General features: G+C 37.8%; 1 protein-coding gene across 8 annotated transcripts; it reads left to right on the top strand.

Annotated features, from left to right (window-relative positions):
• The first annotated feature begins 2,494 nt into the window (after nucleotides 1-2,494).
• On the top strand, nucleotides 2,495-26,022 carry FHL5 (four and a half LIM domains 5). 8 transcript variants are annotated; one of them, XM_086876571.1, is made up of 8 exons: nucleotides 2,525-2,727; nucleotides 2,855-3,002; nucleotides 13,175-13,235; nucleotides 15,472-15,653; nucleotides 17,830-18,004; nucleotides 20,266-20,435; nucleotides 22,594-22,780; nucleotides 23,934-26,022. In XM_086876571.1, the coding sequence occupies exons 4-8, from the start codon at nucleotides 15,495-15,497 to the stop codon at nucleotides 24,083-24,085; spliced, it is 843 nt and encodes a 280-aa protein (XP_086732697.1). In that variant the 5' UTR covers nucleotides 2,525-2,727; nucleotides 2,855-3,002; nucleotides 13,175-13,235; nucleotides 15,472-15,494; the 3' UTR covers nucleotides 24,086-26,022. The 8 variants fall into 8 exon arrangements, with proteins under 8 accessions (XP_023777992.2, XP_086732697.1, XP_086732695.1 ...); XM_086876567.1 differs by lacking the exon at nucleotides 2,525-2,727 and adding an exon at nucleotides 14,196-14,746 and having other exon boundaries at nucleotides 2,908-3,002; nucleotides 15,218-15,653; XM_086876568.1 differs by lacking the exons at nucleotides 2,525-2,727; nucleotides 2,855-3,002 and adding exons at nucleotides 12,054-12,190; nucleotides 14,196-14,746 and having other exon boundaries at nucleotides 15,218-15,653.
• The last annotated feature ends 68 nt before the right edge of the window (nucleotides 26,023-26,090 follow it).

Genomic DNA, 26,090 nt, shown 5'->3' on the forward strand with positions numbered 1-26,090 from the left:
AAAAATGCCCTTTGGATTATCTAGGAAAATGAAGGTCACTACAAAGTATACAAATTAACACTTTTACTCTGGTTTTAAGTGCTAATGTCAGCCTCTCATCTTTGACTATGGTGTCTAAACACCATCTCATAAACTCATATATAGTATAAGTATATATAAGTATATTAAGTATATATACTTCATCTCATGAACTGACATGCATAGATGCGTGTATTTGCCTATACACAACCACTTAAAAATATTCTCATAACCTTGTTCGTTGCTACTGTCAGATTGGAGTGGATGAATTAGCCACAGGTAGAATAATACCTGTCTCAACAACAGCCTTGCCTTTCCTTCTTTTTAAGTGACAAAGGATGACTTTTGTAGTTGGTTACTTGCAGATCTGCTGGAATTAAGCAAATTGTTGCTCTGTTAGAACTTTCAATTCTCTTTGCACAGCTTCTTAAAAAAATTTGGCACAGATTTCTAAATAATATCATTGGACTTTGTTGTCTGCATGAATCCATCTGAGAGCTTGTTCAGATAAAGCTATAGTAGTTCTGTTTTCTGTAGGCTCATGAGTAAGGCTACTCGAGCTGTGGTTGATCCCTGAATGTTTTTCCTAGTAAGTAACAGTAGGCCAAGAAAATGGAAATACCTACAAATCTGGTAGATTGATGTTTGTTGTTTAATAGGAAGTTTAGTACTCTTGCAGATGACAGAATAGTGACTGTGGTGGGTCACACTGAAGGTCACTGTAACCAGTGTTATGTCTCCAGCAGAGGCCAAAAGTGGGTGCTTAGAGAATATAAGAATATAAGAACAAAACATGTAGTATTTCTCCTTTGAGTGTTTTCTCTGCCTCCAAATACATGCTGCCCAAATGTTTTGAACAATTCTACTTCATTATGGATACTCTATGCTAGCCCAAATAACAAAACATATTCAGTAAATGCCAAAGATATTTGGTCAGGAAAACAAGGTCTTTCTTTTAGGAATTGTTAAGTAATGCTATCTCTTTGAGGTTTTGTTCTTTAAAAAATGAATATTCTAAATTGGAACTAATAACTTGAGTAGTTTAAAGAGGACCACCATTTGCTTGATGAATTTCCCAAACTCTCAACATGAAGAGAAAGGTTGGTCAAGACAGGTTGTGCTGGGAGATAAAATAAAATAAGAGATAAAGAGATAAAATAAGCTTCTTTGTATTTCAGGAAGTGTTACAGGAGCTGCAAGAGACATCATCTAGCTGGTAGTCAGAAGAAACAACAGGATTTTGCTGACCTCCTCATTTGTACTTGTACCTGTTGAAAAAAAACCTGATTGTTTCAGATGTTTCTCTGGGCCTGTCTTCTGTTAATACAGCTGTTATCTCTATCTACAGCTTAGACAGATTTGAGGGTAGTCTTTGAAGCGTAAGGAAAGTGATGTGCTGTAGGATGTGTCTGAACTTCTCGTCCTTGACAGCAAGAACATATTGTGTTAGTATTTCTAAGTGTCATTAGCTCTCTCAACAGATCTGCTCTGGAAATACTTCTGTCTGCATTGGATTTATGAACTTGTAAAGGTACTTGGTTAAGAACTATGCTATCAGGGTTTTTTCTTTCTGGAAGGAAAGACAAAAGAAAACTTTACGATTCTCATTCTAGACGCAAATTCATATCTAACTCCTCTCTCTCATCAATCTGCTAAAATCCCAGGTGAAAGGTGCTTGATATAAATAAAGCTTATAGCAGAAATTACAATAGGAGGAAAGAGATCACTCTTGTCTAAGTAATGGCTATGTGTCTGGAGAGGTTTAACAAGACCACAAGCAGAGATCATCAGGTCTTGGCAATAGTAGTCAGAGGATCAGTCTTAATTGTGAGACACAGATAACCTTCAGAACATGTCCAGATTTGGCAATTTTACCAAAGTACACAGATTACATAATACATATTTAAACCATTCAAACATTTCCTTCTATCTTTGATACAAAACAGCTCCCACCCACTTGACGTTATAGACCGAGTGATTCAGATCTATTGGCTCTTGGTTGTGGAAAAATCTGCCTTGAGGTCAGTTGTGGTTCATACCACAAGCAGCCATCCTTTCTTTACTCTGCCTAACTCCTGCCTGCTATTTTAAATGGACACAATATCCTTACTTTCAGCTTCATTTGATTAAGGGTCTGCATAGAGTCATATGCAAAGTATAAGGACCTCTGAATGCTGTGTATGTGCAGGAGCCTGTCTGTGAGCTGGCCCCTGTTGGGTCTAAGCAGAAGGTAAAGGAGGTGACTGTGACTCAAAATCCAGGCTTGGGAAATACTGAGAGAGAGCCTAGAGGAGTCCATTGCTGCCACATTGATGGAAATCCTGTGTGAATTCCTTCCCACCTGCTGGAAAGCAGCAAATTGTAGCAGCCCAGAAAATGCTTGAGATGTGTCAGAACTTCTGAGTTCTGCCATGTCCCTAAACATCTTTCCTGAAACTGGAGGAGTTTTTTTTCCCTGCCCCGCCCCCCATTTCCTGTATATAACAATCAGACTTTAGTAATTGCAACTTTTCTTTTAATTTTCTGAGTTACAAGCCCACATGAGGCCTTTTGGATTCATTATGCATGAACCAGTGTGTATCTGGGGATGAATAATGTTCCATCTTACTTTCTTTTTTCCCCTTGCTCTGAATGGTTGTTTTTTAACAGAAATGCCTTTTTCCTTTTGAGAACTCTCAGAAATATGTTCCTTTAAGAACCTCCTACATGGTATGTATTTGCAATTTGTAAACACAGTATGTCAAAGAATGATTTGATTCAGTGGTGAGGCAGCCAGATATTTGTATGTCATGAGGTCTAAGGGAAACAAACTGACCCTCAGCCTTCCCCCATCCAGGCAAATTCTGATGGGACCCTCAAATAGCTCTGGCAAAGTGCTCTGTTTCTTTTGGACTTGATGAATGCTTTTTTCTGTGAAGACATGTAATTACTCCTTCCTTTATTTTGCCGCACAAGTTACCAAGAGAAGCAGCTTAAAACTAAATGTGAGTATTGAGGCTTTTTTCTGTTATTCCTTTATCTGATAATCTTTAAACATGTTTGTATAGAAGGCACTTAATTTAATATTTTGAACAAGTATGCGGGAAGTTTTTCCTCACAAAATTGCTGAATAAATTAGATGCAGATTTCCAAATATATATTATGTTGTTAATTTTGTGTTCCTAAAGAGATACCACACTTAATAAATAATTAAAATTATGTTTTTATTAATTCTTTTCATTGTGCTAAATACCTCGCCCACTAAATTGCGGTAAGATTGTTTGGGGTTTCCTTTGTAAAGAGATGAGGATGAGTTTTGTTTACTCCAAAGAACCATCCAACAAAAAATGAATATGCTGTTTCCCATTACATTTTTACCTCCTAGCAAGCTTTCTTAGCTTGTGTAAGAAAAAAATTCTAGATAGTGTCTTTTCTGTTAAGTCACTTGGTTCTAGCGTAGGTAATTTTAGCATGTAATGTGGATTGCTCTTTATTTTGGAAGTAAAAGAGTTTCCAAGCTGATTTTTATAAGAAGACAAAATATTGCTGTAAACAACAAGTATCTCCAAATTCTCCCTCCATAAGACACTGTGTTTTCTTTCTTTATTTTTGGGATCATAATTTTGTCTGGTATTTACACTGAGAAATTAACTTTCAGGTGCCTTTTTTTTTGTTTGTGTTAATATTTTTCTTCTCTTTGTGTGACAAGTTGTTATTTGTACAGTAACAGAACAAACTGCAGTGGATTTGATATATTAACATTATAACAGATTGCTGATGGTCATCCCATGTAATTTTATTGCAGGATCAGGAAAGTCACTTTGATACAAGGGTGTTTAATTGGTAGAATATTGAGATGATACTACCTTGCAGGGTTAGAGAAAAATTAATTCAAAAGCTGCTTGAAGGAGATTCTCATGTATGGTGTCTCCAATTTTTAGGCAGTCATAATTTATAAAGCGTGTATTTTTTGGTTGACATGGTAAGACATATTTTCCATCAGCTCTCTACCGATAATCCCAGCTTTTTTCATTTATTTTCCCTACCAGACTTTTATTTCTCAAAAGAACCGTTAAAAACTTTTAGTATTGCCTAACCATGGACAGACAGAAAGAAATATTTTTACTAGCATGCTTCCAAGCATCAAACCCAAAATCAGAGGGTGAAATTCCAAACCTGTTGGAAGGAGCAGCCCTCCTGCCAACTCAAGATCTTGGTGCTGTCGACGCTTTTAGATCACCTGGATAATAAATCTGAGCTGACTTTTTCTCCACACTTCCCTGCCAATTTAGGGTAAATGATGATCGTAAATTAATCATTTCTAGTCCAAATGTTCTGTTAAAATCTCTAGAGTCCTAAGTTTGGAAGCTGGCATGGAGAAATGCTGCTGATGCTCCACTTGGGCTGCTGCAGCTGAATTCATTCTTCTGAGAATGGGGCATGCAGCTCTTATGAGAAAGAAGGCTGTGAGCTCCTTGTTTCATATATTTGTGTTTTCCTGTAAAATGTCAGAGGGATCAAGCAAGGACATTTCTGTGGAAATATGCAAACATGACTCCAAGGAAACAAGTTAATAAAACCCCATGACATAACCTCTGTAGCAGCGATAAAGTGAAGGATGAGACTCGCAAAGGGAAGATACACTGCCTTAGTTCCTTCATAATGATGGCTAAGTTTAATTTCTGCTAGTAATCACACTGGAGAGGAATTTATATCTGTCCTTTAGCTAAGAAAAGTGCCTTGCTCACTAGCTTCAGCAGGTTTAAGCTAGATTTTATAAATATCCCTATTCATGTTGCCATGTAGTACGTCACCTATCATCCCTACTTGTTCCCATTTCTTAGACTTAAGGGTTTTCTTTGATTCTACTTCATTCATGCTAGTATGCTACTTTTCTTCCCAGCTAGGGTTGCCTTTGAATTTGTTCAATGTCCATGTAAAAGGACTGGTTAATTCTTGCGCATCTCAGCATAGTGTGGGTAATGGATATGAACAGGCTGTCCTAGCTGGTCGCCGACCTCACACTTAAGAGGCTTCATCAGTCAGAAAAATATTAATCTTCCTGAACTGTGTCTTTGTACATAGGTAGCAGAATTATAAGCAAGAATGACCAAGTGCCAGAGGATGGTGTAGTTGTTAACAGAACATTTTGCTTAAGAATATTCATCATAACCTCAGAGTCATAAAGGACAATTGCAAAGTGCTCATCTGGAGCACTCATCATTTCATCACTTTGGCTAAATTTGGAAGTATTTTCTACCTCTAGCACTGGGAGTTGACCAGTTGGCAACCTTTGTACACTGCTTTTAGCTATCCCAGGCCAGTGCTGTGGATGTAGCCTGATGGGCAGACCCATCTGATGGCAAAGGTGCAGTGAATGGCTTCTTTTGTTCCCTCTCCTGCAGTTTTGCTCTCTGGCCTTGAGGAAGTCAATTACTTTGCTGTGACAAGTATTGACCTTTTCTGTAGACGAGTAACTCACAAATGTGTTTTAGGATTATGTTATTACTGTTGTTAGAAAAGCATTTTGAAACCTTTGAAAGGAAGGCTGTAGAATACCTCAGAGATTTAGGTTTTAATTCTATTTATCAGAACCCATAATAGTATTAGGCTTAAACATGCTTATTGAGCTCAGTCTTTTTCAAGTGAGCTCTTCAAGTTTCAAATTCAGCTACATAATGATTGATTTATGTACTAAAACATGCAAAACTGTGGCATTATTAGAGTTCAAAAATCTAACATGCATGGGAAAAATGTTTGGAGTCAAAACTATTTCATGCTGGTCTTCTAATTGGCAATCTTTGTTTAGTCTAGTGCTTGAAAATTGAAGAGCATTGAGAAATATTTCAAATTAAAAGCTCAAACAGTTTGGGTTTATTGGATTTTTTTAAAATACGGTAGCAGAATTCTTAATTTGTTTGATCACTTGCTTAGACTTTTTACTGAAATTTTTTAATAAATTTTTCATAAATTTTACATAAATTAGCAAAAAGGCTTTGGATTGTATTTGTTCCTTGATGCAGTTTCTGCTACTGTGTTCCACTCTCCCACTCCTCAGACCAACCTTTTGCAACACAGCTGGTCAGAATTATGGTCTCTGAGCACCATCCTCTACCAAAAATCCATTCTAGGTTTGCAAAGATGGTTGTTGCTACATTTTTCACATCATCACTGGAGTAAATCTGCATCAGCCAGACTCTACTAGTATCAGTGGGCTCACTATTCCACACTATCCTTGAGTTAAATTATGTGTTCTTAAAACTTTCCTTAATGTTAGAGAGGAATTTCTTCATTCTTACCAAATTTCCTCTAGCATTCTAAGATTTGGTGATGGGTTCTATTTGTCTGAAGCAAATGTTGACTGTCTTGGGTGTTCAGATAAATTTTAGCCTTAATTTTCCTTCAATCAGATAATCTCAGTCATACACTGGAATTGATTTTTAGATAGTGTGTGTTTATAATCATAAAAAGAAATTCACTCTGAAAGTCATGGTGCCAAAAAGAAAACAACAACAACAAAGACTTTTTCACATATCAGAACATTACAGAAATCCCAGCAGGGCTGTTACTGAAGGGTCAGTAACCTCACATCATAATAAAGACAGAATACTACGGTCTACTAATTTTAAATCATAGCCAATTTTAGACTATTTTAAATAGAAAGAAAATGTTTTATGTGTGATGCAGATTTTAAGGTTTAAGGGAAATGTTAGGATACCCAGTTACATAACTGTTCTGCAGATTTTATCTCCCAAGAAGCCAGAACAGGTAATGTAAGAGTCACAAAGGCTTCAGGTAGGTAGCAAATATCACTGGCAGGAGCACAGGGCTGAATCTCTGTAAGGACTGGTTGTTGCTGCTTCACAGGATGTGAAGATTCAAGTGAAAACTGAGTCAACACTATGTTATCTCCTATCTTCTTTAACAGCACATTATCTACTCAACTGCTTAAGAATTCAGAGGTCTTTAATTAACATTTTTTGCCTGCCTAATGGATGATGCACAAAGACACATATTTAAAGAGCCAAAAAAGGAAAACCACCACCATTTTTTATTCTATATTTGTCCTGGTGACACTGTTATTTTTCCTCTCTGGTAAAAGACAAACAAAAAGCCAAAGACCTCCACTCCCTGCTCTTTTTTCTACCAGCCCCACTCCTAAAAGGTTTCTTCTAAAAGCATTCATTGTCTTCAAAATTCCTTTTGAAGGAATTTGAACAGTTCTAAAACTGTTTTTACATTGTGAGTTCATATATCCTTTGACTGTGTTAGAATGAAATGTGCTGGATAACTATCAACACTGAATATAGGACATGATGTAAAAGAATATGTATAATCTGAATATTTAATCTTTTGTTTTCCCTCAGCTCAGAAGCCAGTAGCCTGTCCTTGATGCACCTACATAGATAAACTAATAAGACTTTCCTGTCCACAGTGAGTTTAGAGCGCCCAGAGCAGGAAATAAAAGCAAAAAACCACCCTGACATAATTCCACCTCATTGGTGCACACACAGCTGAATTGCACTATTTTGTAACTGCAACCTTGGTGCACATGCTGAGACTTCATAAATGAATTGTGCATAGCACTGCCCAACAGATAAAAGCATGCTAGCCCTAAACTCCAGAAAATATTAAATCACCTAATTTGACATCCATGAATTGTGATAAATTATTCAGCTACATTAATTTGCACACAGATGCCAGTGTTCTAAGTGATCCGTTTTAAGAGAAGACAGAGCAGGTGGTCATGTAGCACTTAGAGGGAAGCAGAAAGAAGGCAAATAATTCTGGTGAAGAGTACCCACGGCATATTTTCATGTTGGCTGTTTGTTGTGAGCTCTGCTAGAAACCTTTCTTGCCATCTGTCTCAGTTATATCATATAACCTGTTCATTACTGTAGAAATGGTAGAATACAAAGAGTCACACTTCTTTCAAATTTTCTTTACCAGATTAGATGCCTCATGGTCTGTCTACCTAGCAGATGCAATATATACATATGAATTTTAATATGTTTTTGCTGTTATTATTATATCTCTGTTTTCCAAAAACAGTGCAAGTGCAGAGCGTCATTAATGCTAAATATCATACCCATACCTACTGTGTTAATTGTCATCAAAAATCCAAAGTCCATGGGTAGAGACCAGACTGTTTCTAGCTGTCTTCAATGTTTCTGCTTACTCATTCTCTCCTTGTTGCCCAGAGAGGTTGTGGATGTTCCATCCCTGACAGTGTTTAAGGCCAGGCTGGATGGGGCGCTGAGAAACCTGGTCTACAGAGAGGAGTCCCTGTCCATGGCAGGGGATTGGAAATAGGTGATCTTTAAGGTCCCTTCCAACCCAAACCATTCCATTATTACTTGATCCTGCCTCTTGAAATTGCCCATCTTGAAGCCTGTTTTGTCTTGGGAAGGACTGGAGAGTGACACAGCAGTGGTGACCCCAGACATCTCCCATATAATGGGAAGACATTTGCAGTGCTACATTTGCAGTGGTCAGCATTTCTTAGACTCTACAGCAGTGGCTTTACAAACAATGTTTTCTCTTGGTGTAATAGGGCTTGTCTGCAGTGCCACATCATCTGTATTTTCAGAGATGAGCTTGAAAAGATATCAGCCAAGCCTGACTGAGCACTGCAAGCAGCAAAACTGGCCTATGGAATATTTGGCCTACAAATCAAAATAACTGGGAACAATGATAATTGGAGTAGGGATCTTACATCCCAGTATTACTGACAGTAGCCATTGTTTTACCTAAGCTGTAATGCTATCTAACTCATCATAATCTCTTAACAAGGCTGAGACTAGAAAATTTTAGATTTGATTAATTTTGATAAGGTGTCATCCTTTTATTAAAAGAGTGCTGTGTCTCAGTTTATATTTTTCCTCAGAAAATTAGTTCAGGCTGGCATAGCACAGCTGGAGATAAGAGGAAAAGCCACTGCAGCAGATGCTTGATTATCATTTGGGGGATTTACGTTTGGGTTTGGGGGAAGCAAGTCTTTCTTTTTTCAAGCAGGGTAATGAAAAATCCTTTCCAATTTTAGCTTGTTGCTAACAATGCTGCTGCTGCTGAACTTTTTATTTTTCTCATTTTATTTCTTAAAGCATTTCTAAGTAGGTCACAGGCTTTTAAAAAACCCTTTTAGAAAAAGTTGTGCTGTATAGTCTGTTGTAGTTTTTTTAAAAAAAAAAAGATTGTAATAGAGTAATCTTCATCCATATTGCTATTCCTGAAATAAAATGGAAGGGCAGGGAAATCTGGTCTCTACAGCTAAAACATCGATGAAGATGAGAAATTGCATTTTTCAGTACGACGTTAAAGATTACTATTAGAATCAGCATTCCCTATTGAAATTCTGTTACTTCTTGTTAGTGGAAAAACTGTTTGGTTTGGTGACCTCCAGGCACTTCAGTCACCCTTGTATCACAGATATCATTTCTTATTATTACTGTTTTGCCCGGGAGAGCTTTTAGCCCAAAAGGCATGCTTGTGTCACTTCAGGGAGGTGTGTCCCTGCCTGGTGGTGTCAGTGTATGGCTGAGATGGGGCACTTCTGCCCAGCTGGGCAGTCATTTAGTGCAGATGCTGTTCTAGCAGAGGTGGATCCAAAATGCTCCTCTGATGCTGCTCCCTACAAGTATTCGAAGGGGGGGACTCGTGGGAATCTGGAGAGGGACTCTTCATCAGGCATACTAGTGATAGCACAAGCAGTAATGGGTATAAACTGAAATATGGGAAGTTTATTAGAGACATTAGGAAGAAATTCCTTATGGTGAGGGTGGTGAGGCATTGGAACAGGTTGCACAGAGAAGATATGAATGTCCCACCCCTGGAAGTCTTCACAGCCAGATTGGATGTGGCACTGGGCAGCCAGGTCTGGTGGGAGATGCCCCTGCCCACAGCACTGGAGTTGGAACCAGATGACCCTTAAGGTCCCTTCCAACCCTTAAAATTCTATGAGTCTATGATTTGCACAATAGGGATGAACTAACTGGTGGAAGTCTCAGATCAGGACTTCAGTGCATGTCTTCATTTGTAATTTCCACTTTCTGTTTATTTAAACTTTTTGAAATATCATTCATGATTCCCTAATCACAGACTGTGAGTGTCAAGGCAACAAAGGGTACTTGGAAAAAACAGGCATCTTCAGGGGACCTGTTTTGTTGTTATGAGAATGCCCCCGCTCCTGTTGCAATGCCCATAAGAGAATACTGAGGGTTTGTGGAGACTTTTACCCTCCCTCTTTTGCCATTCAGAGTGATAAATTTTCTGTGGCCCATCACAGAATCACCTTGCAATCCCCCTGCTGAACCCGATGAACGTCCTGTCACCCCACTTTTCCAGTTTTGGGGAGATGCGTCTTGATAACAGCCCATCCATGTGGTGCATCAGCCGCTCCTCCCACTGTGGTGTCATCTGCCAATTTGCTGTGGGTACCACTCTGTCTTATCTAAATCACCAGTTAATCTGAGTATTCTTTGTCAGATGAGCCCTTTGTAACAGATGCAATCCTCAAACCTGTTTTATGGTTCGGTATGGGTAGTACAACTAATACTGAAAGGATTTTACATTGAAAGTCACAACAGTGCACAGCTGAATTATTTCATCACTTCATTTATTCCATACATTTGACAGTAGTCAGAAAATAATGAGCTCCATAATGACACAGGAGAAAACACTGGCTTTACCAGACTATGTGAAAACTTGTAAAAAATGTGGGTTTTATTTCAGGAAAAAAAAAAAAAAAGAGGCAAGAATTTAGTTGACTACACCATTTGAGTTTGTATGGTGTAAACAAAGTAGACAGCAATACCAATTAAGGAAAAAATTAAAAAATTCCTAAGATGCTTGATCCCTTAGTTAAGCCACAGCTCTTGCCCTTTTTGCTTGTAGTCATGGGATGTGTAAACACAGTACGATTCAGTATGAATTACCAGACGAACCTCTAAAATACCTGCTTTGTCTTGACACCCCACCAAGACAGTGTCACTTGTGGACCATGAAGTGGGATGGTTAGAATGTTACAGCTGTGTTCTATTTGGCAACCATCCTGGCTGCCTAAAGGAGAATTTAATCAGTAAGAACTCTGTACTCAGATGCTTCCAGGACCTGATGTTATATCACTGTCCTGTGCCACAGAGATAAGATAGTTCAGAGTTAATATCTCTGTTTTCTTTCCTGTGGGTTCTTGGTTTCACTTGATCTGTAATATACGCCCTTAATTCCTATTGCTTCTGTAGCCATTTTTAGAAACACAAATATTACAGAGCCCTTAATGCATAAATTTCTATATTCATTCTATAAAAATAGAAATAGGGAAAATGAAGTCAGCAAATTCATGCAAGTAAGGCAAATTGCGTTAAAAATTAAAACATGCACTTACCTGAAAATGAACAAGTGCCTGGGGCAGCTTGCTGGGGTGTCATCCTCATAGGAGATCAAATTATTTTATTATCCTTCAGTGTTGTTCAAAGGACTTTTTCTCTTTTTTTTTTTTTTTTAATGCCCTCTAAGAAGGGGCCTCATTCCAATAATTGTATGTTCTTGAAGAAAAGGATGATGAAGTTCAATGGCAGGTATATTTAGATTGGGAAATAGTCCATTAGAATAGCCATGAAGTGAAAGATAGAATATTTTTACCTGTATGTACATATCTGCATCCATATGTATATACTAATTCTTTTCTGAGTAATATGAATGTTTCTTGGTGTTTTATTCTTGTATGATGTGAGGGAAATTAAAATATATTTATAGAAAACCTCAAGATAAATTATTGAGAGTTTTATCCTTCTAGTTCTGCCTTTTAGCTCCAGTGAGAACACAAGAATTTTTTTCCTGATGATTCCATATTTATCAGGATTCACACCTTCACAGTCATGTTCTTATAGCTTTCTTCAGGGAAGTCTTCTAATGCTCTTCATTTTATAGGAAATCATTTGACTGTCCAGAAAGTCCCTGTCCTAATTTGTTGTAGTTAAATTTTATCTTAATCTGCTTTAACAGCAGGCTGACTTGCCAGATCTGTTTTTTTATTTTCGTCTCTTTTTATCATTCAGTCCGTGAAACTGCTGCATTCTCAAATCTGACCCCAGGGACTCCAGTTAAAATATCCTCACATCCTTGGCAACGTCTCTCTCACCTCCTTGGAATATTCTTAACACTAAAAATGATACCACGTATCCCTGCCTACCAGGTACATAAAAATCAACAGAATTTAGCTTCCAATTAAAAATGTTCCAATTTAAATAGTAAAATCGTCTTTTCCCAAGGAATGGAGACATGGCAGTCTTTCCCTGTGCCTAGGACTCGAGTTAGCAGTTGGAATGCTGGAGTCAGCGTTTCATTCCATGAGAGTGAATAACATCAGATCTCCAGAGATTTCTTAACTGACCTTCAAAACACAAAGTCTAGCTTCCAGCAAACTTAAAGTAAACATATTACTCTAGAGATTAGGATCAAAGCACAAGAAAAACATTCTACTTAACTGTGTGGCACTTGTACCATTACTGTTTATTGGAGAAAGGATAAATGGTGCTGGGAGAGACAAGATTCACCTTTTTTGCATTTTCTAATGGTAAAAGTAGTTCTCAAAGGTTGCCCATACCTTGGCCAAGAGGTTTGCAAAAATCTTCATTCTTTAGCATACCATTGCTGCTTCATTCCCAAATTTATCATGATTCATTGTCAAACTGAAGGTTTTTCTAAAGAAAACTCTTGGGCAACTTGAACATTCTATCAGAGGACACTCTCAGGCTTTGACTCTGTTCTTGGGGGTACCTTTTTAAAGTTCTTAAGCAACAATTCTCATCTAGAACAGAACTAATAGCACTTTGCTCCCATATCCATATAGGGGTTTAGAAGGATAATTATGTTACAAATTCAGTAGTTCTGAAGTATTATAGTAGCAGGTCTTGTTTGTGCACACGACGTGGGCTTCCTGGAACAGACTGACTTCCTGGGGAAAAAAGCAATAATCAAGAGAACCACTTGCTAAAGAAACTTATTTGGTATGCAGAGTTTTGATAACTTAAAAACCTGATTGACCTTCATTAGAAGTTAAAAATGGAGATATTTCTACAGATATGGGAAGCTATTTGTTGGTGAGGTTTGCACAATAAAAATGCGTTATAAGTAACAAAACTTTTCATGAATGCCCCATTTGGATTTTGTTGTTTAGGCTGAGGTGGAACTCTGTCAGGAAGCAGGAGTACTGATCCAGCAAGGAGGGGATCAGTAAGGTGGGTCACTCAGGGTTATCTTCTAAGACAGTTCATTATTTAATTCCCACTAAAAAAAGGAATTAAAATCCTCTGAAACCCAGTTTCAAGCCTGTCCTGTGATCTTGATAATGGAGCACAGTTAACCACAAACACTCCTTGATTGTGTCCTTAGGCACCAGTTTATACTTCTTTCCCGAAACAGAGCAAAATGCGCAAAACTTAACCTTGACTTTGGTCATGACTGTGATTGTGCATTAAATGCACTGAGCTCTGCCTGGTTTTTATGTGCCATGTTCTGTAAATGTACAAGCTGATGGATGTAATTTTCCCTCTACAAGTGTGTTCATTTGTTTATTTGTTACACATTCAAATCTCTGATCTTAAGGAAATGGAAGTCCAGATTTAAGCCCTGTTTTATTATTTTTCCAAGGATACCGCATAAAACACATCAGAAATATTTTTAAGAAAGCATGTTTCCCACTGATCTGTGTTCCAGATTATTTTATTTCCTTACTGCACCCTGTCTTGGCTGACGCAAATATTAAGGGCAGTAAGAAATACCGTATATCAATTCAGCTCTAAAGATTTTCAGTTTACAGGAGCAACAAGTTTTCCCATCAAGTAATTACTTCTGGTCTGAAATAAGTATGACAGCCTGTCTTCCTGCCCCCTTTCCACTATTTTACTAGTACACCTCCCAGAACAGAGTAATAAATGCCTGACCTTATGCACTGGTGCCAATGGAAACCTGCAGTAATTGTTTTTTTCTCACAGCTCATTTTGGTTTCGAGCTTACTGAAGCAGAAACCCAGAAAAATATTTTATACCTTTTTAAAACTGAACCATGGTTAAAAGACAGTCAGTGAGTGTATAAAAACAAATTATGAGGGTGTGACTCTAAGTGGACTAGATATAGGCTTTGTCATGGATAAGAACTCCCTCTAATTTTGTCTTCTGTATGTTCTTCCTTATTCTCAGGCTCTGCATCTGGTTAAGAGAAATTAAATTGTTCTGTTATTCAAAGTACAAAAAATTTCAGCTGCCCAAAGTCACTGACATGTAAATACTTTAAGAGACCTTCCCCAGTTGTTTTTAACTCCTCTAAAATTCATGATTGCTGATGCTGGCTGCAGCTACACCCATTGAGTTTAATGAAGAGTGCAATCCAATGAGCCCAGCAGATGTTTTTGGGGTTTCTTCACTGTGAACTTTCTGGTTTCTTCTTCCTTCATTTCCAAGAATCAAGACCCAATTTTAGCAGACTGATGATGATCCAACCAGCAATAAGAAGACTGAAATAAGTCTTCATCTCCACAATCCTTAAAACAATCACTATTGCAGATCTATAAGCAGCTGAGATTCGGATGTTTGTCCGAGCCTCTTTAGCCCAGAAAACTGAAGGATGGGAAATTCACACAACTGACTCTCAATAGACTTGTGGTATTTCCTGCACTTGTCCAGCACAGAAATATAAACTATCTCACATTATTTTGGTACTGCCAGCATGGAATCCAGCAATAAAGAAATATGTAAGAAAAAACAATCTTTTCCTATAACAACAAGGGAAACTTTAAGTTCTGATTTTGTTTGACTTATGATTTAGTTTATTTTTCTTTATATTTTACTCTTTTGCTCTCCTGGGGTATTTGTGTGACCTTACAGTGCCACCAAACATTAGCAGTACAGCTGGGATAATGCAAAAAACAAGTCGTATATCCTGGAGTCCCTTGTCTTCCTTCTGTTGGATCAGGCAGATGTGGGGGTATTTTGAAAAGAAAGGAATGAGCAGAAAGACAGGAGTATCAAGAGAAGGTCAGGAAGACTCTACAGAGTGCCTGTCTCTTCTCTTTGGCCTTTTAACTCTGCAGTTGGTTTCATTTCTGAATTATTGCTTCTATCTCCATTACCTGACTTCTGGATGAACCATATCTCAAAATCCAGTACATAGTGCTGATAATGCCAGTAGTTGTACATAAATCTGAAGATGGCTTCATTTTCAGGTGTCTGACCTGAAACAATGCTGGAACAAGCTGAAGCAGCCCTCTTGCTCCCCATCATGTAGGTAATACAATTTGCAGTGTATGTTGTTAAAGGCTACCATTTTATTGTAGAACAAACCAGCATTAAGAAACCTAGGACACTGCGAATGACCAGGAAATGCCTGTCTAACTTTCACAGGTAATGCAGCACTACTTGGTATTTGAGCAAGCAAATGGTCATGCACTGAATCACCTGATTTTTCCATCTTTTGCAGATCACGTGGAGGGCTCCAGCAGGATGACCAGCAGTCACACAGACTGTCATTTCTGCCTGCAGTCTCTCCGTGGCAGGAAATATGCACTAAGAGATGAAAATGCTTACTGTGTTCCATGTTACGACAGCCTGTACGCCAACCCCTGCGAAGAGTGCAAGAAACCCATTGAGTGCAGCTCCAAGGTAAAGATTTAGCTTGCACTTTTTGTTCCTTGTTAAATTATACACAAATCCAACTCTTTAATGGAAGATTTGGTATCCAGCCCTTTGCATATCCCTGTCTTGGTGAAGAGACCTAAGCACAGCTGTTGTGCATCCACAGACAGCAGAGTGAAACAGTGCTATTTCCCCTGAATGGGAAAGCTCTGGGATCAAAGGTGAGGAAATCTGCACATGCATATACCCCAAGCATACAGCAAGGCTGTGGTGTATGTGTGGACCTCAGCTAGGCTCCATCCTTCACCTGCAGTCACTCACTGGCAGCAGAGGCTGCACAGTGCTGGAGGGGTGATAAGGTGGGTGGTGTAATTCAGTGTATCAGATTGATTGACACCTTGGAACTTCTGTGAGATGTTCATTGAAAAAATATTTTGAGCATTGAATAAATTACTTTTCCTGTAGGTGTTGACAAGCAGATGCCAAGCTGAGAAGACAACATGTTTATAATTTGCATATTCTCTCTCTCTCTCTTGGAAATGAAATATTTTTTAATTTCTGCTAAATTCTATGTTTACTTTGCTGATGTCACAGATGGCATGTTAGCAGCAGTGTTCCTGACCTTGTCCTTCCTTTCACCTCTCCATATTTTGCAATATCAATAATTCAAGTTCCTCTTTGATATTTGACACAGTTTCTAGTACTCCATACTTCAATTTAGAACACGTATATTCGACTTTGAATTTTAAGGTCAAATGAAACCTATCAAAAAGTACTTGTGTTGCCAAGTATAGTTTGTACTGGTCGCCTTCTCACTATGCTCTCTTTGCCTATGTTCCTTAGAAATAAAAAGACAGAAAGTTATTAAAATAAACCTTTTGGAAGGCTTTCCCAGCCCAGGCACTTCAAAGCACGTCATCTGAGTGCAGGAATCATCCAAAGAAAATGCCGATTTGGATGAAGACACTTCTCAAACTCTCATCACCCTTTTACCCACAGCAACATAGCACCAGTCAGGTTCACCAGGAGGGCACATGCTTTGGGTTCACTTAATTTCACCTTTAAAATCAAAAATTAAATAAGTGACAGGATTACAGTTGTTGAAGATCATAAACAAAAAGCCATGTCTTTGGACTGAGTGGAAGGAAAAAAATGGGAGAAAAAAGCAGATGTGGTAAGAAAGGAGAGAACCTGGCTAGAGACATCTAGAAAAGTGACACACAGACATCTGCAGCTGATTGTCTCACCTCTGCCAAGGGGCTAGATCTTGGTGTTCTTCCTCTCCTTTTCACCCAGTCTTTGCCTCGGGCTGCTCTGGGCTGACAGCCTAGTTCTTGCAAGGTTCAGAGTGCTAACTAATGCAATGAAAGTGCTCAGCACATCCTGAAATGAAGCATGATATTTCTTTCATTTTTAGCTCTTTAAAAGGCAGGGGCATGATAAAGGAGAACAATGAGATTGGATTTGTGCCCTTTTATATTTCTTACTTATAAAAGAGCCCTGGAAGGGTTTATTTTTTAAGCTGGGAGGGTTTTTTGGAGATGAATTTTCCCCTTACTTTTCTAACTGTGGAAAAACTAAATCTGTTGTTTGGTCTTTTTTTAATTCTTAGTCAGGATCTCCTACATATACTGTTAGCTCTTTCATCCCTTAAGCCCACTGAGTCTTAAACAAACATTTTTTCTGCCAAGTTTTCAGGGGGATTTTTATCAGATATAAACAAAAGCAGTATTTTTTTTAAATCTTACTAACAATTGTTTTGCTCTCAATGAGATTTTAATTGCTTGTTTTCTGACATAACTTAGCACTATGTCAGCTGGAAGAAGAAGTTGTAACATTGAAAATACATAAGGTTCATTTCAAATTCTACAGAATATGAGCTTCCTCTCCAGTGGTTTGTGCACATTAAAAATGTTGATCACTTGTTTCCCCTTGAAAGACAAATGTAATATACGATTCTTCCAATAAAAACATACCTCTATGTTACATAAGGAAAGACATTCTGCCAAAGCAGCTCATAATGGCCTTTGCAAGAGGTCTGCACAAGAGTGTGGCGTTGAGTGCCTACAACTTTCCTGAGCACACTTCTGGTTGGATCCACCACTGCAATGTTCCTTGGTTGTCATTTTAGTTCTGGAAGGAACTGAGGGATAAAAACACTGTAAATAAATGTTTTGATTAACATGAACTTACTTTCTCCGAGGATCTGGCCTACAAAGGTCATCACTGGCATGAGGGGTGCTTCAGGTGTGCCAAGTGCAGTCGCTCACTTGTGGAGAAACCATTTGCTGCCAAGGACGAGGTCTTGCTGTGTACTGACTGCTACTCCGATGAGTATTCATCCAAGTGTTTTCACTGCCAGAAAACCATTATGCCTGGTAAGACAACAGGGGCTCTTTGCTGAGAAATTGAACCACATTTTTAATAATAACCACCTCCTGGAATAACCAAGCTACAAGGTCCTTGACTTTCAGAGCAGCTTGGAGGTGACTACTCTTCCTTTGTGTGTAGCACTCTCCCAGCAGCGGGGAGAAGGCAGGCAGACACATCTCATCTATCATTGACGGGTCTTAGGAATCCTTATAAAAATATTAAGAGTTCAGTGCAGGGTAAAATGTGTTCATGTGGTGTCCTTGGTTCTGCTACAGTTCTTAGGAGGCATATCCCACTGTGAGCATAGATAGACAAACTGAGCTATTGTGCGCAGGAGTGCCAGATTGGACAAGTCATTGACATGTTTTCCACATTGACCAGACCCTGTGCTTGTGTTCTTTATACCAGTGCTTTCACTCAGCATACAAATTTAAACAAAAATTTTGTTTAAATTGTCAAGACAATTTGCCTTCAAATCATTAGCAGCATTTTTACTAAAATTAATAAAAGTCCATTTTATAATACTGTCCATGTTTACAATAGGCTTACTTCCTGCCATTAGCAACCTTGAAAATTTGGCACTTTCCACTAAACTGCTTCTCAGCTTTTGATTGTGTCTGTTCAGGACATGCTCTAAACTTCATTGCTAAAACATCAATAAAGCTCATACAGCAGAGTGATTATCCAAAAGCTGCCTCTTCACAGGCATCTGAGAGAAGCCACAGCACCATTTGTTGCAAAAGGAAGCTGCTTGCTTAGGAAAATGTGTCCCTAACTTTTGGAACGGAGAACATCAGTAAATTTGTCAGTGACACTGGAATTTTATTTTTCAGTAAATCTTAATGCCAAACAGTAAGATCCAGGCTGTGCAAAATTATAGTCTTACTATTGCTACTAGATTACTCATGTTGTATTCAACCTGTAACACTACTTTGTATTTTTACAGTTTGTTTCCCTTTCATTACAAGTAAAATCGGCATTAGTGGAAACAAATATTGTAACAATATAGTTGTGTTCATTTTAAGGATTATAACCTGTTTAAATTGTATATAGTTTACAAAAATATTGTCAAATAGGCACACCTCACTAGATGTGATCAAAAAAGTGCCAGAATACACTCTGGTTTGCATTATTATCTTCTGGTGTATATCCACACTGCTTGTTTTGTCACAGAGTCTAAATCCTTGCAGCAAGTGCCTGAAGGTGTGAGAAACGGTGCAACAGTGGCATGGGAATGCCAGCCAGTCTCTATATCATTAAGCTCTTTCTCATCAGCATGCTAGCTCTGTGTTGAAAAGATCTAGTTGTGAAAGACAGTGAGATTAGCCTTCTGGTCCCTGGGATGAAGCTGAAAACCTTTTGTGTCTAAATACAACCAGTAATTTCTCCACTGGCCCTACAGTTCAGGAAACAGGTACAGTGGGATTAATCAGCAGCAATTTTCTTCTTTATTTGGAGAGGATGGTAAAGCACCTTGCACCTCTCTGTGCAGTCTGATGCTACCTACAGGTAGGAAGTTATGGATGGGGATCCACTGGAAAAATTGCTCCCAGATACATGTGTATATCTTAGACTTATGTTTCTATATCAAGATAGGACACCTGTACACAGAGATAAAAGCTCTGAAACTCCTCTGACAAACCTTTAACTGAGCAACTTTCTGTCCTTGTGCTGTATCAGAAGCATCTAGTAAAACATGATAAAAAGAATTGCTGTTCTAGGACAGAAATGGTGAGCTATAGGAGAAGTCAATGTAATGTGATGTATCACAGAAGAAAATATTTACTTTTAGAAAGTTCCAGTTTAAGCTGATGAAGATAAATAATGCATTTATAAGCAAAGGAGCCTTAGTTTAAGAAAGACAGAAGACAGGACAATAATAAATGTACTAAACATCCAACAAATTAATCTCAAATTTATAAAAGTGCTGCGTACCTGAACATTATCTCTGAGTTGGCTGGTTTGATAGAAACTGAGCAATTCGAGCATAATCACAAAGAAGAAACCCCAGAAGATTCATATAAGAGTAGACTATAAAAATCATAGCTTAGGCAGTTCAGTACATCTTTTGCTAGATTATATGTCACTGAATGGGTTCTTGAAATTTCAGTGCATTCCTAGAAGCTCTATTAAATTGGAGATACCTGTTTTCTTGGGTAATCTGATACTGAGGTAAAAGGTTCGAAACAAGAGCATTCCCAGCATTTAAAACTTATATTACAAGGCTACATCTGAGAGGATTGTTCACTTCATTGTTTTTTTTCAGGTTCACGTAAAATGGAATTTAAGGGAAGTTCCTGGCATGAATCCTGTTTTGTTTGCCAGTATTGTCGGCAACCATTGGGAACAAGACCATTAATCACCAAAGACAATGAGAATTACTGTGTGCCCTGTTTTGAGAAGCAATTTGCTCACCATTGCTATGCTTGCAAAAAGGTAATTAAACATACAGTGCAAAAATTGCCCTAATGAGACAATATTGCTCATGGGAAAAAGGGCTGGATCATGTGAAATGTGTGGTGAGCTAAGAGTAAGAGCAGAGTCCCACTGACACTGGACACTGAAAGCCAACAGTGACAGTGTCTCCTGTCCACCCTTGCTAATCTGACTGATTATATCTGAAATAAACGTATTTGCCAAAACAAATGCTTTGGGCTTCTTTAGTTATTGATTGTAATTTTTAGCAAACGTTAAATGGAAAGTTGTGTAAAGCTCTTCTCTCCCGAAAATCTCTGATTTTGCCTTGGTAAATGTGCCTGTCTTTCCATTATTTTTTCAGATGTATTCATATGCATAACTAGCCACCTGAATTGAGCAAATCATCTGCAATCTTGGCTATTCTTTCTTGAAATATATCAGCTATGTAGTATAACTAGCAGATGAAGTGACACTCAATTGTGGTAACACTACTCAGGGGTCCCACCGGTGCAATACATGATGATACCCTTGTGGGTACCTGAAAGCTTGATTTGATTTCTTTTTTCCCCCAAGTACAGATAAATCAATCCTTCCCTCCCTCAATTTTTTTATGTTTTAAGATTGTCTCTTGTTGATGAAAATAATCAAAGCATCATAATATTCTAGTGTGATACTTTTCTCTAGGTAAATGTTTTAAGCTGCTTTTTATGGCAGAATTTTACTTATTCTTTAGTACCTGCATTGCTCTGGAAGCACTTTTTTTATTGTTTTCACTTCATCAAATAACTTATAATTTCCTGTAGTTATGTAATGATTACTTGTAAACCTCTACCTCTAACAAAAGCTTTTAATTTCAGGAAAATATGCTGCCTACTTTTTTCTTCAGTAGTTAAACTTTAGAAAGTACTTTTATATATTCCCATGTCTCTACATCTAGTCTTTAATTTGCATTAAATGAACACTCTTACATGAAATAATCAGGATTTCTTTCTTATAAACTAAGAATGCAAACAGTCCCCCTATATAATAGCTAAAACCATTTTACTTCTGAAACTTGCATCAATTCCCACGCATGAGAATTGAGCCCAAAGTCATTAAATTGCCAAACCAAATCTTGAATTTTTGTCAACAATTTTTAGATTTTACTGGAAAAGCAAATGGAACCACAAAGTAGCCCAAAACTGGAATGTCAAAGATATCAGAAACTATTTAAATCACTTTATTCCTTGACATGACCCAGAAAATAAATTCTTTATTTTCCTGAAAGTATATTCCCCAGGGAAATTTGATGATATCTCTGTTCTTACTTAAGTTTCTTCAGCTTTTTATCCTCCTGTTCCAACAATATTCATTCATTCATTCATTCATTCATGCATGCATTCATTCCCTATCATGCATTTGACTGGATAGCAGAAACACTATCTTACAGCTCATCTTTATAGAAATTTATCTGTACGGTCTCACACATTCTGTGAAAACAGCCCTTTACCACACATACGGGAGCCAAAGAACAACTGGAAATTTCCCTCTTCAGAAATAACCAGTGCAGAGCTGTGAGTGTATTGCTGGCAAAAAGAAGTTGATGACACTGATAAATGTGATTTTTTTCTTCTTCTGACCAAGTAGATCTCTTTTCTGTTTTGCTTCTGTTTCTTTACTGTCTTTTTTCCTCTTTAAAATACTGTTGCAGCTGAGAGACAGCAAAATACTGGTTAGAGATTAGCTATTATCTCAGCATCAATTCTCTCACATACAGCCTATCACTGAGAATTTCTCTTCTGAAAGCATGCCTGATTCTAAACACTTATATACAGTGCAATACAAAAATTTTCTTTAAAAGTAACATATTTATTACAAATGATGAGGTTATACTGTGATAGAAAATTGAGAATAACAAACAGTTATTCTGTTATAAAAATATATAGTTATATATATATATATATAAACATATAAATTATATATATAGATATATAGTTATAAAGAGTAGCATGTGGAGTTCAACTGCAGATTCGTTAAATGGATAATCCAGATGAAAAACAGTTGATGTGACCACCCTCTTTTGTCTTGTACATAATGGAAGAGAGAAAGCAGGTGGAAGTACTTATGAAGGACTGGGCAATCCTTTGTGACTCACACCTTTGTTTCTTTGCTCTCTCCTTGTTTGTCCATACATTAGGTTATAACTTCTGGAGGAGTGACCTACCATGACCAGCCTTGGCATAAAGAGTGCTTTGTGTGTGCTGTGTGTAAAACTCAGCTGTCTAGGCAAAGATTCATTTCCAAAGATGAGTACCCATACTGCGTAGACTGTTTCAGCAAATTTTATGCAAATAAGTGTGCTGCTTGCAAGAAACCTATTACAGGTGAGTCTTGTCTTCTAAAGGAGACCAGACAGAAATGAATCATCAGTCTCCTCTCAAAGAAGACTTTCACTTTAGAAAAAAACATTAAAAATACTATCATCACAATGAAAGACTGAAGGAGTTAACTATCAGAGAGACTGTCTCTGTGTCACATGTCCTGTATCTTGCTAGGACATACTGATCACACATGTTCCCTAACTGATGAGGAGCTGTTTTATGTGCCCAAAGGAGCTCCTCCATTGCTTGATGTAGTGTTTTCTGTATTAAAATTCCTCCTTGAGAATATTAAAAAGATGCTTCTTTTTCCTCTTCCCAGGATAGTATACACAAGCCCCTCTGTGATTTCTTCAGTTCTGTTTTTAAATGCAAATGTGATCAAACTGAAAACAGATTAACTGCCTGCTGGTAAGGCACACCTGTCAAATTAGAAAGCTTGCCAAATGCAGCATGACTCTATTTCATACATCTTTGTATACTTATGTATGATTTCTAATGTGACATGTATGTCACTGGTCTATGATATCTGAAGTTTTCTGGTGTTCTGCATTTAATCCTGTTATGTGTTGAAAAGAACTGCCTGATTCTTACAGGTGCATGCTGCATATGTCACTGGACAAAGAAATCGATGAATACTCAGTCACATGTGCATGATTAAAAAAAGAAAAAAACCTACAAAATAACAACAACAAAAAAAAAATCAAAACTATTCAATTTCTTTCAGTCCACGAGATTTTATTTCAGATAATTCTGCTAGGAATCCCATTATCTGGTAATTTCCAAAATAATCCATCTTGAAGAAACTTAATTATTAAATTTCACTCAGAGTTGTGACTATACGTTTCAGCATATTGCAAGTAAATTTCATGGGGTTTGTTGGGAAGATCAGCAAACCTGGATGGACATTCTGATAAACTCATTGTGTCCAGATCTCATAAAGGGATATGCAAGCAAGCAACTTGTGGCTTTGCCTGAAATTTTTGCCACTGTTTAAATTTTAAAGTTGTTTTTCAATTCAGCCAATAAAAAATATTTCACACTACGCATTTTTGTTCATTTTTCCGATCACACATCAGAAAGTCATCTGTTGCATTACTGAACCATAATCCAGAAATAATGGATTCAGATCTTCCTTTTTTTTCATACTCTCTTTCAGCTCTTGGAGGTGCCAAATACATCTCATTTGAGGAGCGTCAGTGGCACGGGGAATGCTTTAACTGCGTGAAATGCTCTGTCTCCCTGGTGGGCCAGGAATTCCTCACTCGGCAGGATGACATCCTTTGCCACAAATGCGGCTCGGCTTCATAGTTCTGTGGAGAGCTGTGCAGCTCTACAGCTTCACTATTCCCACTCTGCTGTAAGAAAACCAGATAAAAGGCACTACAGTTATTTAGTCATTCAAGTAATTTTGCAACAGCAGTTTAACTCCGTCCTAGCTCGCAACTGCTTATAAACAAAAATTAAACAACCGCCCCATAGTGCTTAATAAAACAATGCAGATAAGATTTGTATATATTTTAAGCCTAACTCGAGTATGTTTTCCTTGTAACAGACTGCACTCTGCTGTTAGAATCTCAAAAATTTGTCTTTTATCACCTATGAACCAGAGAGGATTTAAGAGTCTGTCTGGCATATGAATAATGATGAGGCATTAGCACTGATTCACAGATGCAGATCTTGGCAGGGAAAGCTGGGCACAAGCATTTTTCTAATGGATAATAACACTGAAGAGAGCACCTTGTAAATATTATATTCTTCCATACTTTGGGCAAAAAAGATGCTGAAAAAGCAGGCAGAAATTGTGAATAGGAGGTGCTTTCACTGCAGAGTCAGAGAGGGCCATTCAAAGGGACAATTCAATGGGAAATAAGGTCACTTCCCTTACTGGGATTGCTACCCAAAGAAGTCAGCCAAAACACTACACCACAGGTCCTTTCCCAAAACTGGGTAACTGCACTTAATTTTTTAGGCATAGCTGCTCTAGAACATACATAAACCCATATTTTCAGCTACTGCAAGAGGTAAGGATTGCCCAAGATTGAACAGTGCTGACATACATTTTCCCATAATCAATATGCCTTAAGACTTTTTCCACTACCTTTGCTATACCTTCAAATACAGGCCTAAAATATATATTTTTTTATTAGTTGACACAAGAGCCAATTCATACTGGTCCCTTTAATCTTGTACTTTCCTTCATTTAAAACCACTTTGCCAGCAATTGAAGCCCCGTTAAGGACCTTACATGCTTGGTCTTTGATTCACAGTTCATTCCTACGCTTGTAAATTCCTTCTTGTGGACAGCAGACTATAAACTCTCCAGAACCAATTCCTGATTCATTTCACCATTAACCACATGTGTTTTTAACAGTATGTCAAGAATTAGTAATTGTCATTGCAAGCCAAGCAGCTCTTACTTGCAGTACAGGGCCTTAGTTTCTAGGTAGCCAGCCTTTATATCTACTTGCTGAGCTCCAGCACTCAAATATCTACTATTGAAGGGCAACTAGAACTGAGTTACAAACAGCTATCTTCTTCCATAATGTGTGTCACAGTGGCCTGGTTCGTGTACTGGGACACAGTGGATGGAGCAGTGATGTTAGGAATGGCAGGTTCTGCACTGTCCAGCAGAGTTTGTGTCCTCATTTCGCATGTCTTTAAGTCATTCTTCTTTAGACTCTAACCTTGAGTACACAGAGTTATTTGGCTAACTTGGGTGGCTCTCATTCATATTGAAGATAGACACTACTTTGGGTAGAAAAGTGAAAAAAAAAAAAAAGAATATGTGTGCACGGCTAAGCCAGGGCAAAAATGCAGTGGCATGAAATCACCTATGGATTATGACTGACTAATGAGTACACAGCAGTCTGTTGTCAATCAATAAAATATTGATCTTTTGCTCTATGTGGAGTTAGTTTTTGGTTTTCATCTCCTTCTTTCATGGCAGCTTTTATGGCAGTCTGGAGTTTGAATAGTTTACATTTTTCATTTTACCCCAGCTTCTTCCTTTTCTATTTACACATCTCCTATGGCTGACACAGGTTCTTGGTAAGGTTTAGATTCCCATAAATAGAAATATATTTCATTGCCTCATATGTATAAATATATATATACACACATATACATACATACATACAAACACACAGACATAGTGACTCACGGTTATGTATGACGTTCTAAAAATTTGCACTGCTAGTACATGTTAACGGTCTTAAATTTTTTAATTAAAATTATGAATCACCGTGTTTGGCCTTGTCTGTGTGGTGTACCTTTTGTTTGTGTGAAATAACATTCAGCACATCTCAAGAGTGTG

Source organism: Cyanistes caeruleus, chromosome 2 (assembly GCF_971803275.1).
Source record: "Cyanistes caeruleus chromosome 2, bCyaCae1.hap1.1, whole genome shotgun sequence".
NCBI classification, from domain to species: domain Eukaryota; kingdom Metazoa; phylum Chordata; class Aves; order Passeriformes; family Paridae; genus Cyanistes; species Cyanistes caeruleus.

What these genes read in the sequence shown, in the direction of transcription:
- FHL5 (XM_086876567.1), top strand. Translation starts at nt 15,399, where the DNA reads ATGCAGCACTACTTGGTATTTGAGCAAGCAAATGGTCATGCACTGAAT. An exon ending in CCAGAAAACCATTATGCCTG is followed by an intron (nt 18,005 to 20,265) that starts GTAAGACAACAG and finishes GTTTTTTTTCAG; the next exon opens with GTTCACGTAAAATGGAATTT. An exon ending in TTGCAAGAAACCTATTACAG is followed by an intron (nt 22,781 to 23,933) that starts GTGAGTCTTGTC and finishes ACTCTCTTTCAG; the next exon opens with CTCTTGGAGGTGCCAAATAC.